General features: G+C 35.2%; 1 protein-coding gene across 1 annotated transcript; it reads left to right on the forward strand.

Moving 5' to 3' along the window:
* Window positions 1-2,038: 2,038 nt before the first annotated feature.
* On the forward strand, window positions 2,039-12,916 carry LOC128247650 (uncharacterized). The gene is made up of 5 exons (XM_052967622.2): window positions 2,039-2,647; window positions 5,812-5,984; window positions 7,214-7,377; window positions 8,626-8,798; window positions 12,579-12,916. Exons 1-5 carry the CDS (start codon window positions 2,323-2,325, stop codon window positions 12,623-12,625), a joined length of 882 nt encoding a protein of 293 aa, XP_052823582.1. The 5' UTR covers window positions 2,039-2,322; the 3' UTR covers window positions 12,626-12,916.
* The last annotated feature ends 1,240 nt before the right edge of the window (window positions 12,917-14,156 follow it).

Genomic DNA, 14,156 nt, shown 5'->3' on the forward strand with positions numbered 1-14,156 from the left:
CTATTTTTGTAGAGATGCTGAAAGTTATGAGACAGTAATTTGTAGGGTGAAAGATTTCTATATAGGACACGTTGTGTCTGTGTGTGTGAGTGTGTGAGTGTGTGTGTGTGTGTGTTTGTGTGTTTGTGTGTTTATATCAAAGGGTAAATACACTTGGAGAAAAAGGGGTGGAGAGAAGGAGGGAGAAAAGGAGGAAAGAAAGAAAGTGGAAGAAAGAGGGGAAATAGAGTGGGAGAGAGAGGAGCTTAAATATTTTTAATATTTGGTAAGGTGATAGGTCATGTCAGTATTGAAAATTATTTTGTTGGAATTCTTCAGGTACAGTTGTTTTATAGTAGTTAAGTGATCGATAAATTTTTCAAACAACCTGGTGGTTGAGTGCAAAGAAGGTAAAGATTGTAGGCTTAAGAAGGAGATTCCATGAATTTATTTGTTGTGCGAGTGCAGTCTGAGACAGAGATAACAACTAATGTAGAAATGATGTCTGCCTGAGAGCAGATTACAGAACCGTCTGGTTTGAGGACTGGTTGATAGGTTACTTCATTATTTCGGGTAAGGTGACAATACCTAGGTCACTCCTGACTAAGATGAGAATGGTGGAAAGAGTGAGCAGAAAGAGCAGCAAATTAGAAAATGAGAAAATATAGGGACAAGAAAGAAGGTGCACAAACACAAATTGTGTTTGTGTTTAATAAATATACAAAGAGATTCATCCACCCCTACTAGCTTTGCTCTGTTTAATATCAAATTAATTCGAATTGTGTACATTAGGAAGTCTCTACTTACCTCTAACAGAAACTCTTCAGCGAATAAAAGGTTAATTTAGTAGAAAAATATACCGAACATAAACGAAATGCAGTCACTGAACATGGAAAAAGATATCAAAAATATTTTGCTGATTCTATTTGCGCTGCGTAGTTATTATTTGACCCTGTGTTAGCCATGACTGAGTAAATCTTCGAACAATGACTTCCGGTTGTGACCATCATGTCTTATTTCTAAACACAGAGTACTCTAGCTTCCAATGTGTATTTCCATAAAGAAAAAAACAATTAAGTGTGATTTGTCCAACACATCACTAGAGCTTGGTTCATGTTTGCTTCTAAAGTTGAATCTCTACGATTCATTGGAATCCACTAATGTTTTGCTGATCATTGATTCATATTTATTGAAAATTTAGTTAACTTCTTTAATTTTGATATTTAATTATTCTCTATTTTTCATATGTGAGAATTCGATCCCAGTAATCTATGTAATCAGGCTACTTTCTCAAACCAATGGAAGTAAGGCAGGAGAGGTTTGTCAAAGAATATAAACTCACGATTTTTCTGTCGAAAGATGGCAACTTATTCACGCGGAAATTTTAAACTCATAAATTTCTTAAGTCGTAGATATAATACAAAGCTCGGGAAAGTATTCGTCTCTAAGTGGTCGTCTTCATAATGGCTAGAAGCAATAAATCGTTCAACATAAGAGAGATGTTACTAAAGAAATAGAGAAATCGGAATAAGAATTTTGTCGAAATATTATTATCTGTTTGTGATCGATAATCTGTCAGATTGGGCAAAAAAAAACCCCTCTGCAACACTGCATGTGAAACAGACAAATGATGTTTTTTAATAATAACATTTTTCAGATTTTATAAATTAAATAAATTGAATCAAGCTGGGTATCTAAACTAATCTCTATCACACCAACTTTTCTCGGTAAGGCTTTGGTGACATAATTAAAAAGAACACTTTTCTTCCTTTCTAATTAAACCCTAAAGAAAGTGGATTTTAAAATGTTAAACTGATAATTAGACAGCCTAATGAGTGACATCATGATTAGCTTGTTCTCGTAATTAGCAAAGAGCGTAAGATAGAAAGGATGATGATGAAAGAGCTGGGCTATTGGTTGTGATAGCTTTCTTCTTCGATTATAATAACACCTGCTGTTTCAAGTCCTTTCAAGACAAAAATCAATAAACCAGTAAGCACACCTTTTCTCCTCGGTCAAGCGGTTTTTATATACTCTTAAAGAGAGCTTTGCAAATATTTGTTCATATATGTTACTTTATATCTCGAGTGAGTATTTGTTGGGTGGTTTTGTTGTTTTAAAGTGTTTCTTCCAGCTTTTCACCAATCAAAATTTCTCTGATATATTTCTGCAGAACTTTAAATAATTTTCATGATATACTTTCGAATGCATTGATTCTCTGGGAGTCAAACGTTCACTGTGAAATTAGATTAAACCTTCTCCGCAGATACTGAAAACAGAAAAAAAATCAAAAACGAAAGAAAACAACAAATCGGCTTAATTGTAAACTGAAAATCTTACAAGATGACGCCATTTTCCTCCCTGGCAGTTATATTATTACTATCAATATTTCAAGATGCCGAAACAAACAACCAATCAAAACAAAAGATATTCTACTCAATGCCATCTTACCGATTCTATTCCCCACCTGGTTCACGCGATGATTTAGGAACATATCCTTGCGAATCTGCTCAACACGGAACAATGATTTGTCTTTCTGTGCAAAGTTGTTGCTGTTTCGTTTTTAAAAAGAATAGGAATCCTTCATGTAAGTTATACAGTTTCCTTCCGGAATATGGATCGTCTTTAGAATATGACTCCAATTACCAGCTGTATTACTCTTTAGAAGGTAAGGATTACTAAAATACAGTTTGTAATTTGTTGAAAAGGATTACTGTACTTATTGCACTTCTTAAATTTTTAAATTTCAAAAGCTATATTATTGAAAAAAAATCCTAAAAAGAAACTGACATATATGTATCTGGGTAGTAATAATCTTTTTTACTATAGACCTGAAATTTTGGGGGAGGGGGTCTTGTCGTTTAGATCGGCCTCCAGTGCTCAACTGGTATTTATTTTATCGATCTCAAAATGACGAAAGGAAAAGTCGACCTGGGTGGAATTTGAACTCAGAAAATAAAGACGGACAAAATACCGCTAAGCATTTTTGTCCGGAGTACTAACAATTCTTCCAGATCGCTGCCTTTGAATAAAGTCGTAATAATGAAAAATGACGCGCCTACCCTGCAATACTTGTCTTGCTCTGAATGCTGGCAACCCAGGCTATGTCATCAGCTAAGATTTCTCACGACAGTGTCTAATAAAGAAACATTAAATCCACTATCTGATTATTCAAGGTAACACATAAAGTCTGATTATACAAGATAAGATTCAATTTTTGTATATATAAGATAAAATCAAATTTATTTAAGATACAAACTTACACAATGTCTTGGCAGTGTTAAATCTACTAAATGAATTTAATATCACCTCATTGTTTAGTGAAAGTAAAATTTTAACCATTGTATATTTGACACAAAATGAAATTTACTGTACTTTTTAAAAACTGTTGTCTGCATATTTAAGTGAACCAGTGAATCATAGATTGTCGCTTCATACCCTGCAGGTATGCAACAACAACAATTACAGCGGTAACAACAATAATAAGGATCCTTTCTACTGTGAAACACATTTCTGGAATACCTTTTCACGGTCTTCAAAAGTCATCAGGACACATGTCCAGAAAGGCCCTTCCACCTAGATACAGGTTTCGATACAGTGCCTTAAAAATGACAAGCCAACTGTCAACGTCTTCTCTGACGTCTTTTATGGTGATCTTCGGATTACTTCAGTCCATATTTTGTGGGAATTAGCTTATGAGCAGACCTGTGAAGTGCTAGTTTACCGTGTCTTCTCGCTCTGTCCTCAGTTTTAAACAGGAGACATGTATTTCCACATGGTGTGTCCTACTCGATAGAAGAGATCGTACCCCACATATCGGCTAGATCTACTTCCAGTAGTCCTTTCAGGAAGGTACAAGGAAAGCATCTACAACTTTCTAGATGAGAAAATAATTTAGTTCTTTCCTTTCTGATGACTTCGAGAAAACATGCACTTGCTTTGGTTTTATTGTGCTGTCACAATAGTTCAACCTTCAGCGAGATTACCTACTGCAAACATTTGTCTATTGCTTGTAGCGTTAGCGAAGGACGAACATTTTAGATATACGCTTTTGTTTGGGAAAATGTATGTGTAGTTAAATATTTTGTTTTCAGACGTGTCGTCGGAATTGTTCACATCAATTTTATTGTCTACAGAAGTGTCATTGTTTTCTTTTCTTTTCTTTTATTTTGTGCGAGTCTTTCTGTAAAATATCCTTGCTAGTCTTTTTCCTTTGAAATATTCTAAGTTTTCAGTATTATTGATGATGATGATGATGATGATGATGATGATGATGATGATGATGATGATGATGATGATGATGATGATGATGATCACGACGACGACGACAACGATGATGATTAAAATAATAATAATAATAATAATAATAATAATAATAATAATAATAATAATAATAACAACAACAACAACATGTCTCAGAGAAATCCAAAAGATTGTACTGACAAGTACTGCCCCACATCCTGAGAAAAACCCTATCAATTTAAATGTCTGTGTTGTATTACATGAAGATATTTCGCTACTTCCCCCTTCCCAAGCTTTCAATCATACTGTAACATCTCTTATCCATCACTCGCCCCAGGACACTGGGTGTGTCTCGGCAAGTGACTGTAACAAACATGCAGATTAAAAGTAAAAAGTAATAATAATAATAGCTATTATTATTATCATCATTATTGTTGTTGTTGTTGTTATTATTATTATTATTATTATTATTATTATTATTATTATTATTATTATTATTATTATTATTATTATTATTATTATTATTATTATTATTATTATTATTATTATTATTATTATTATTTTATGTTTGACTTTTGCTTTGCATTTGTACAAGTTGGATCCAAGTCTCACCCAGAGACCTCAAGAGACAACAAGTCAGAAGTTCATGTAGGTGTTATGCCTAAGGTACCATATATTTGGATTTGTACATAGTTTTGTTCTATTATTATTATTATTATTATTATTACTATCGATCAAAATGAGTATTCCTTGTGATCATAATATCTGGCAAAAGGGGTTTGACTAAGCTCAGAAAATATAGAGATTTGCTAATCGAAATCTAAAAAGATTTCACATCTCAAGGCGATGAGAATACCAGTAATTGTAGCAGCACTAGGAATGATAAAAAAACAGGAACGGAATAGATATTTGAGAATGATCCCTGGCTTATCATCTTTGCAAGAAGTGCAAAAGATTGTCTTAACCGACACGTTACACGTATTTTGAAGAGCATTGATGCTTATCATCCATTTAATTTTTTTTTTCACATAACTTTATTTGATTTTGTAAATGAACAATCAGGCGTGTTTATTTTAATGGCCTATCAATGTATACAGTGAGTTTCTTTGCCCTAGGGGTCGGATAAACACTCGGCAAGAAATGGAAACAGAACTGAAAGAAGAAGAAAAAAATTAATAATAATAATAATGATAATAATAATAATTATAATAATAAAAATATTCAGATAAATACATAAAAAAAAACACCAGGACTTACAAATATATATAACATACAGAAAATTGCACTACTGGGCACTGCACACATCCTACGCAAAACACTTTCAATACAGTAACCATAAAGAGCATCACAGCAAACCACAGCACGTACCCAAGGCACACAGAGCTGCGCTCGGTAGTGAAGTGAAAGCACTCTATAAAAATAAAACTACTGAATAATAATAATAATAATAATAATAATAATAATAATAATAATAATAATAATAATAATAATAATAATAATAATAATAATAATACAGAAACAATGTCAAAAATATTTTCTTTGAGCTTCATTTAGCATCTGTTTTAACGGAAAATAGCATTTGTTTTGTAGATCACAAACATAGTTGGATACAAGTGTTTGAATCCGTCGCTGGCACAAGCAGAAACCCTTATGAACTATATAACTCACCTTTGAGCGGAGTGTGGAAGGCATCCAATAACTATTCACTTAGTGTCTTTAAAAGTTCTTTGATTGAAAATTGGGCTTCGCTTCACGTGCAAGAGGTATTTCATTCAATTCTACAACTATATAACTCTACGTACATATCTATCTATCTATCTGTCTTCCTATCTCTCTATATATCTATCTATCTATCTATCTATCTATCTATCTGTCTGTCTGTCTGTCTGTCTGCCTGTCTGTTAATAAAAAACATGTAGTGAACAGCTGTAGTGAAGCATAATCCCTCTGTATTTTTTATGTATGTGTGTATGTATGCATATATATATATATATATATATATATATATATATATATATATATATATATATATATATATATATATATATATATATATATATAATATATATATATATATATATAATACAAAAATGGGACAAGGATGCAAAACATCCAGACAGTTAGGTGAAACAAAAAAGGGACAACAAAATATCCAGACAGACGATACAAGGAAAACAAGGACGGATCATTCGGAGTTTTCTATCCTCAGTCGAGTTCCTGATTACCTATGCAATTTCGGCTGGTTATATATATATACATATATATACACACACATAGGTGTAAGAAGAACAAGCAGTTGTGTGTGTGTATACATATAAAATTTCAGGGTTCAAAAGAATCAGGTACTTAAATACTAAAGCACCAAGATCAGGGCGGTGATATCACTATCATGTACAAATAATGTTTCAGTGCAAATACGTACTTACTAAAGTAAACACGGATTTGTACTTCGGTTGTGCGTACAATCACAAATGGCCGATTGAATATACAACGAGTCGTCAAGCTAGCACATGGGAACACTCGCTGCACCCTTTGCACTGCACTCAATAGACTCTAGAAAAAAAAAGCGAATTGCAGGTTCCGAGTTAGGTGAATGATAAACAAATAACAACAAATAAATTGTGGTTCACTACAGCTGTTTCAGACATACTTTTATATTGATGAATAGAAAACTTTTGTTTTTTTTATGCATGATGTAATATTTCTATTCATCAATGAAAAACATGTTTGAAACAGCTGTAGTGAACCACATTTCATCTGTGTTATTTATGTATACGTGTGTGTGTGTGTGTGTGTGTGTGTGTGTGTGTGTGTGTGTGTGTGTGTGCATGTATCAAAGTCTCTGCTTGTAAATGAGCAACTGTTCGTAAACATCTGAGGAAAGGCTTTGTTTCTGATTACCATTGTACATGACTATTCAATTCTATGTGTTTTAATTAACAGCCTTTTTTTTACCAAGGTCGTGGCTTATCATATCCAATAATATTTCCAGGTTAAATTCGTTCTTGAGCAAGACAATCAAATAGTGGTGAGTATGATATTTGATGGAAAACAGAGCAACAAAATGAACTGGTTTTGCCTCAATCGTCTGATTAAATCGTCGCCTTGGACTGACCTTAAGACAAATAAACCTAGTATTTTTAGTATAATCGGAGAGTGAGTATATATATTGTTTACTAATAAATCAACATCTTTTTTTGTTTGTTTTGATAGTCAGTTAAGTCCAGTCTACAAATACTTTAGACCAACAATTAGGTTGACAAATATAGGAAGTACAAGTTTTACAAAGAAAATTTATCTGCTTACACACACACACACACACACACACACACACACACACACACACACACACACACGCACGCACGCACGCACGCACGCACACACACACACACACACACACACACACACACACGCACGCACGCACGCACACACACACACACACACACACACACACACACACACACACACACACACACACACACACACACACATTTATAAAGATTATAAATCTGGAAAAGTACAGGTCAAGTTATTACATCTGGTAAAGTACAGAACAAGAAAATTTTTACTTAAAATATTGCAGCTAAGGATAAAATTTGAATATAAAAAATTATTTGATTTTAATTTACAAAGTAACATCATAATTACAAAAGGTACCATCATTTTGTTGAAATATTGACACACTAGAATACTTTAAAAAATGAGAGCTAGAAGTACCAATATAGCTAAAATTTTATGCAAAGTAGAATAGTATATATGGTAGGCAAATTCATTATGTTTTAAATTGACATTGGGTCAAGACTAAAAATGTGAAAAATTGGCAATACCTTGAGCAATAATTCGAGCAAATTTTACTGTGAATTTGTTGTTATAGGTAGATTTTATTGTAATATATAACTAATTTTTGCATTATTCCATTTATTGTACTAACTAATTATGTATTACTATTATTTTTTATAAGCTATTTTCAAATTTCTAATTAATAATCTTTATAAAATGCAAAAAATATTTTGAGTTATTTTTACTTTACAATAGAAGTAAGAAATAATAACAAATAGAAGTAATAACTTGTAATAAAATTTTTAGTTTTAATAAAAGCTAATATTTTCTAGATCTAAATATTTTATTTGAAATTTTATCCTTAGCTGCAATTTTTACGTAAAAATTTTCTTGTTCTGTACTTTACAAGATGTAAACACTTGTCCTGAACTTTTCCGAGTGTCCTGTACTTTTCCGAGTGTCCTGTACTTTTCCGAGTATACTGTACTTTTCCAGATTTATAATCTTAAGACTATTATTTCTCTTGCTCACATTTTTCCATGTAATTATATAATATATAAACCCTACAGTTATCGAACTTCAATTTTCTTCAATACCAAAACAACTTCGAACTTTTTTTTTCAGAGATTCTATTTACAAAAGACGGTTTTATATCAATAAGGAATACGGCCGCTGTAAAAAGGATGTAGGCTGGCTTCTGGTCAGAGACGATAAAAAGGGCATGGTTTGTTCCTTTGCAGCCTCTAAATTTCCAATCTTCTTATTTTCTCCGGTGAAAACCTCCACTTATCTTGAAGGTGAGTCTATATTTGAGTTTATCACTTCCACCTACCATCGCCACAAACATACACATTACTGATCCAGCCATTTCAGCAGGCTGAGGTCGTTGATATTCTTTTGTAAGAAAATAAACAACACAAACTCTGCTAAGAAATTCACAGCAGGCATGGATGTTTGCTTAAGAATTGCACCTCGTGACTTCGTGGGTTCAATTCAACTGTGCGGCATATTTCACAACCGAAGCGTTGAGACTGGAATTTAGTAGACTGAAACTGTGTGGAAGCGGGTCAGGTGGACCTTTCTTGTTGAATGGTAGACTTAAGCTGTTACCTTCTCTAAGCAGACTCTACTTAGTTGCAAGCATTTAGGCCAGGACCTCTGGTTTCAGGAGACTCGGACCTCTCTTCCATTCACCTGTCTCAAGGATTCTGGAAAAGAGCATGAATGTTGACCTTCGCATTTGAATACCCAGGCTAAGTACCTTCTTCCAGTTGTGGAATCCAGTCGAAGCCACCAGTTTAGAGTCGGCCATTCAATCAGCCCTCAACCATTTTAACAACCACAACAACAACAACAATCCTTTCTACTATAGACATAAGGCTTGAGGTTTTGGGGGAAGGGCTACTCGATTATATCGATCCCACTGCACATCTGGTACTTACTTTATCAACCCTGAAAGGTTAAAAGGCAAAATGGACCTCAGCGAAATTTGAACTCAGGACGTACATTAAGTCTGGTACTGGTGTGGCTGCTGTTGAGGAAGATCTTTAAGTATTTGTTTTCCTTCGTATCTCTTCCTTCTGGTCATACCTGCCAGTTTTTTTGTGTTGATGTCGGTATTGGTTTATTTCTTTTTCTTTTGTTCGATCTCCGAACCTTTTCCCACTTTGGCTCTTCCTGCTCCTCCTCACCGCAGGACATGTCTGATTGCTCTGAACACGGGAGGAGAAAATCTTGCGGAGCTTTTTGTGGTTTTTCTGTTGATAAATTTTGTGTTGTTGTTTTGAGCGATTCTGATGCTGTTGTTTTTGCTGCTGTCGATGTTGGTTATTTTTCTACAGTTGTTTCCATTGTTGGTTTTGGTGTTGTTGCTGCTACTGCTGTCGGTGCTTCTGTGATTGCAGTTGTTGCTACTACTGTTGTCTTTGCAGCTGCAGTTGCTTGCTTCTGCTGTTGTTGTTGTGGTTGTGGTGGTGAAGATGGTGATAGTGGTGGTGGTGGTGGTAGTGGTGGAAGTAGTGGTGTTAGCTAAAACGAAGGTCTCTCTTCTCTTTTTTTTGTTGTTGTGGGCAGAAGGCCTTTAGATAGTTTGTGCCCCGCACAGGTGACATTTTGGTTTTCTGCCCGCGATAGCCACGTGAAGTTTTGTGGCATCCAGTAGACTTATGTAATCCGGGATAGCCTCAACGCTTTTCTGGTCAGCTTGTATTAAAAGCTGCATCCCTTGACCTAACCAGTTCTGCTTGTGAATCTTTTGTATCCGTAGAATCTTGGTTTTCTTTTCTATGTCAAGGAGAATAGCAGCCACTAACCAGCAGATGTCAATCTCTGATGGGATGTTCAGTATTCTAAATAGGAATGAGGTAAATAGGAATGAGAATTATTTCATCACTCGTTAGGGTAGCTGTCGTGTGATTTTTTGCTTTCTCCTCTGAGGCGAACCTTACCTCGATAGTCCCATATTTCTTCCCCCGGGCATATAGGTCTTGCTCTTCCACATCGGTTTTAAGCATTTCTCTATTTCTTTCTGTGTTGCCTGTTATACTTCCCTGATTTTCGCCAATTGTTTTAAATAGAACTCTCCGTAAATTAATTTCTTGCTGGACAGTTCTAGGAATGTTTAGTACCACATTTCTGTCACATTTCTCCAACATGCATTTTGTATTCTTGAACTCATTTTCATCTAAATAAAATATCTTCACTTACTTGTCGAGTCGCTTACGCAAAGTTGAAACTGGTCCGACTGGATTTGCATGCTTCGATTTCGTTGTTTTCTTTTTTTTTTTTCGTTAATTATGTTGGTAATGGTGGTGGTGGTGTTGGATCTGCTGCTGGCACCAGGGGTAGCGGTGGAGGTGGCAGTGTTTTCACTTGTGTTGTTGCTTTTCATCATTTTCTTTTGTTCTTGCGATGGTGAAGGGGAGATCAAAAGCAAGTGAAATTAATTTTCATATGTTTCATGTGTGCTATTGTTCTTGTTGTTGCTATAGCAGTCGTTATCTTTCACGACTTGGCTGTTCTCTCTTCCGGACAACTGGCTGTTCTTATCAGCAAACGGACAGTTTTCGATCTTTGATTTTAGCAAAAACAAAAAAACAAAAACAAAAAAAAAGAAGAAGAAGAGGGATGTCTTAGCCCAAACAAACACTAAAATAGTCTCTAAGGGCTACAGATGGAGAAGAACTAACCAGTTTCCCAAGGTCCTGGTTTGTTTAACAAAGTAACAATAACAAATGTACGATGTGTAACAATGTATAACAATACGAATAACAGTAAAACTTACGGAGCAATGTGCAGCAAGTGTCGACAGACGAACAATAACTACAACAGTAACAACAACAATAATAATCCTTTCTACTATAGGCACAAGGCCTGATAGTTTGGGGGAGGGGGCCAGTCGATTAAATCGACTCCAAAGGGATGAAAGGTAAAGTCGACTTCGGCGGAATTTGAACTCAGAACGGCTGCCCAGTCCTGGCTAAGAAGGAATATATTCACAGACACGACAGAGCTGGGACCTATATACACTGGAAGCTATGCCAACATTATGGAATAGCAACAGAAAAAAGATGGTATAAACACACGCCAGAAAAGGTCACAGAAAACGAGAAAGCAACCATACTCTGGGATATGCCAATACACACAGATAGAGAAATTAAGGCAAATAGACCAGATATAGTTGTCAAAGATCATGAAGGAAAAAAATGCCTTCTAATTGATGTTTCAATACCAGCAGATGATAACGTTTCTCTAAAAGAAATGGAAAAACTTTCAAAATACAAAGACCTGGAAATAGAGATAACTCGAATGTGGAATCTAAAAACAGAAACAATTCCTATCATAGTAGGTGCCTTAGGTATAATAAAAAAATATTCAGACAAATACATAACAAAAACACCAGGACTTACAAATATATATAACATACAGAAAATTGCACTACTGGGTACTGCACACATTCTACGCAAAACACTTTCAATACAGTAAACATAAGAGCACCACAGCAAACCACAGCACGTACCCAAGGCGCACAGAGCTGCGCTCGGTAGTGAAGTGAAAGCACGTTATAAAAATAAAACTACTGAATAATAATAATAATAATAATAATAATGATAATAATAATAATAATTCCTACTATAGGCACAAGGCCTGGAACTTTTGGTGGGGAGAATAGTAGTCGATTACATCGACCCCAGAGCTCAAATGGCTGTTATTTTTTCGATCCCGAAAATATGGAAGGCAAAGACAACATTTGCAATATTTGGACTCAGAACCTAAAGAAATGCTTTGAAAAATACTATTAAGCATTTTGTCCGATACGCTGATGATTCCGCTAGCTCGGTTTCTGACGGAGGCACAACGCCAAGAATTTTTAAGGGCGAGTTTGAGTCAATACCATCGGTCAGAAGTCTTGGACTGGTACCTCTATTTTATCAAAGGATGAAAGTCAAAACTGACTTCAGCAGTATTTAAACTCAGAACGGAAAGAGTTGGAATAAATAAAACTAATTAAAACGTAAGTTAAAAGAACTAAAGCCTTTTTGAGCTTCTCATAAGTATATTTTTTTCTCTCTTTCCAGAATATGACAGCGCTGACAAAATTATTATCTCCATCAAAATTCGTTAAACCTGAAGTACAAAAGCAGAGAGCAAGAAAATGGATTCAACTAACCAGTAGAATTAGTAAAGTGAATAAACTATGAATTAGAAGAGGAAAAGTGATTAGCAGATATTATGAACATGCACACACGCGAGCGCGCCTACACACACACACACACACACACACACACACACAATAGTGTATGCTGTGATCATAACGTGACATAGTTTGATATATATAAATTTTAATGCATTAACGATATTTCTTATCCAACGATATTGCTTATTGTTTAATGTGGTTGTTCTCAGTCTGTCGGTAAGCACGTTTGTTGTTGTTTTAATGATTAATTTATTTTTGTGTTAATTTGCAATGTATCATATAAATAACATGTATTATATAATATAAATCTATAATGTATAATATAAATACATAAATAAATTTAGAGTTATTTATTTAAAAGCCTTAATTGTGGAGATTGCAAACAATGTGATTACACACGCACGCACACACACATACACACACACGCACAGACAGACAGACAGACAGACAGACAGACAGACAGACAGACAGACAGACAGACAGACAGACAGACAGACACATACACACACATGCACGCACAGACAGACAGACAGACACAAACACACACACACTCAATTCCGCCAAAGTTGACTTTGTCTTTCATCCTTTCGGGGGCGATAAAATAAGTAGCAGTTGAGCCCTGGGGTCGAGTTAATCAACTTTGTCCCTCCCCTAAAACTGCTGCCCTTGGCCAAAACTTGAAATCAAGATACCTACCTACCTACCTACCTACCTACTTACCTACCTACATTCATACATACATACAAACATACACACACACATATATATATATGCATATATGAGTACAGGACGTCACCAACAGTAAATAACATGAAATACGAAAACAAATGAATTGAATACGTAAGCAACGAGAGAAAAAAATGGAAAACAGGACAAGTAATACAAAGAACGACCCGTCATCAGTTGTCGGCAGTCTATCTACTCCCCATTTCGAGTAATCAACGACAATATGAGTCTTCGAAGACAGTTGCTCCCATAAATACCAGAATAAAATTTAGGATTTATGGAGGGTACAAAAACAGGACAGTGGAGACATACAAGGAAACCGAACGAAAACAAACATGGAGGGTCGTTAGACCAGATCGAGAGGAAATATATATATATATATATATATATATATATATATATATATATATATATATATATGTGTGTGTGTGTGTGTGTGTGTGTGTGTGTGTGTGTGTGTGTGTGTGGTTAGAGTGTTGAGCTTACGATCATGAGGTTGTGAGTTCGATTCCCGGACCGGGCTGCGTGTTGTGTTCTTGAGCAAGACACTTTATTTCACGTTGCTCCAGTTCACTCAGCTGTAGAAATGAGTTGCGACGTCACTGGTGCCAAGCTGTATCGACCTTTGCCTCTTCCTTAGATAACTTCGGTGGCGTGGAGAGAGGAGGCTGGTATGCATGGGCGACTGCCGGTCTTTCATAAAAAACAACTCTAGGTTGTGCATCGCCGGTAA

This window comes from Octopus bimaculoides, chromosome 4, assembly GCF_046866305.1.
Source record: "Octopus bimaculoides isolate indiv1 chromosome 4, ASM4686630v1, whole genome shotgun sequence".
Lineage (NCBI taxonomy): Eukaryota > Metazoa > Mollusca > Cephalopoda > Octopoda > Octopodidae > Octopus > Octopus bimaculoides.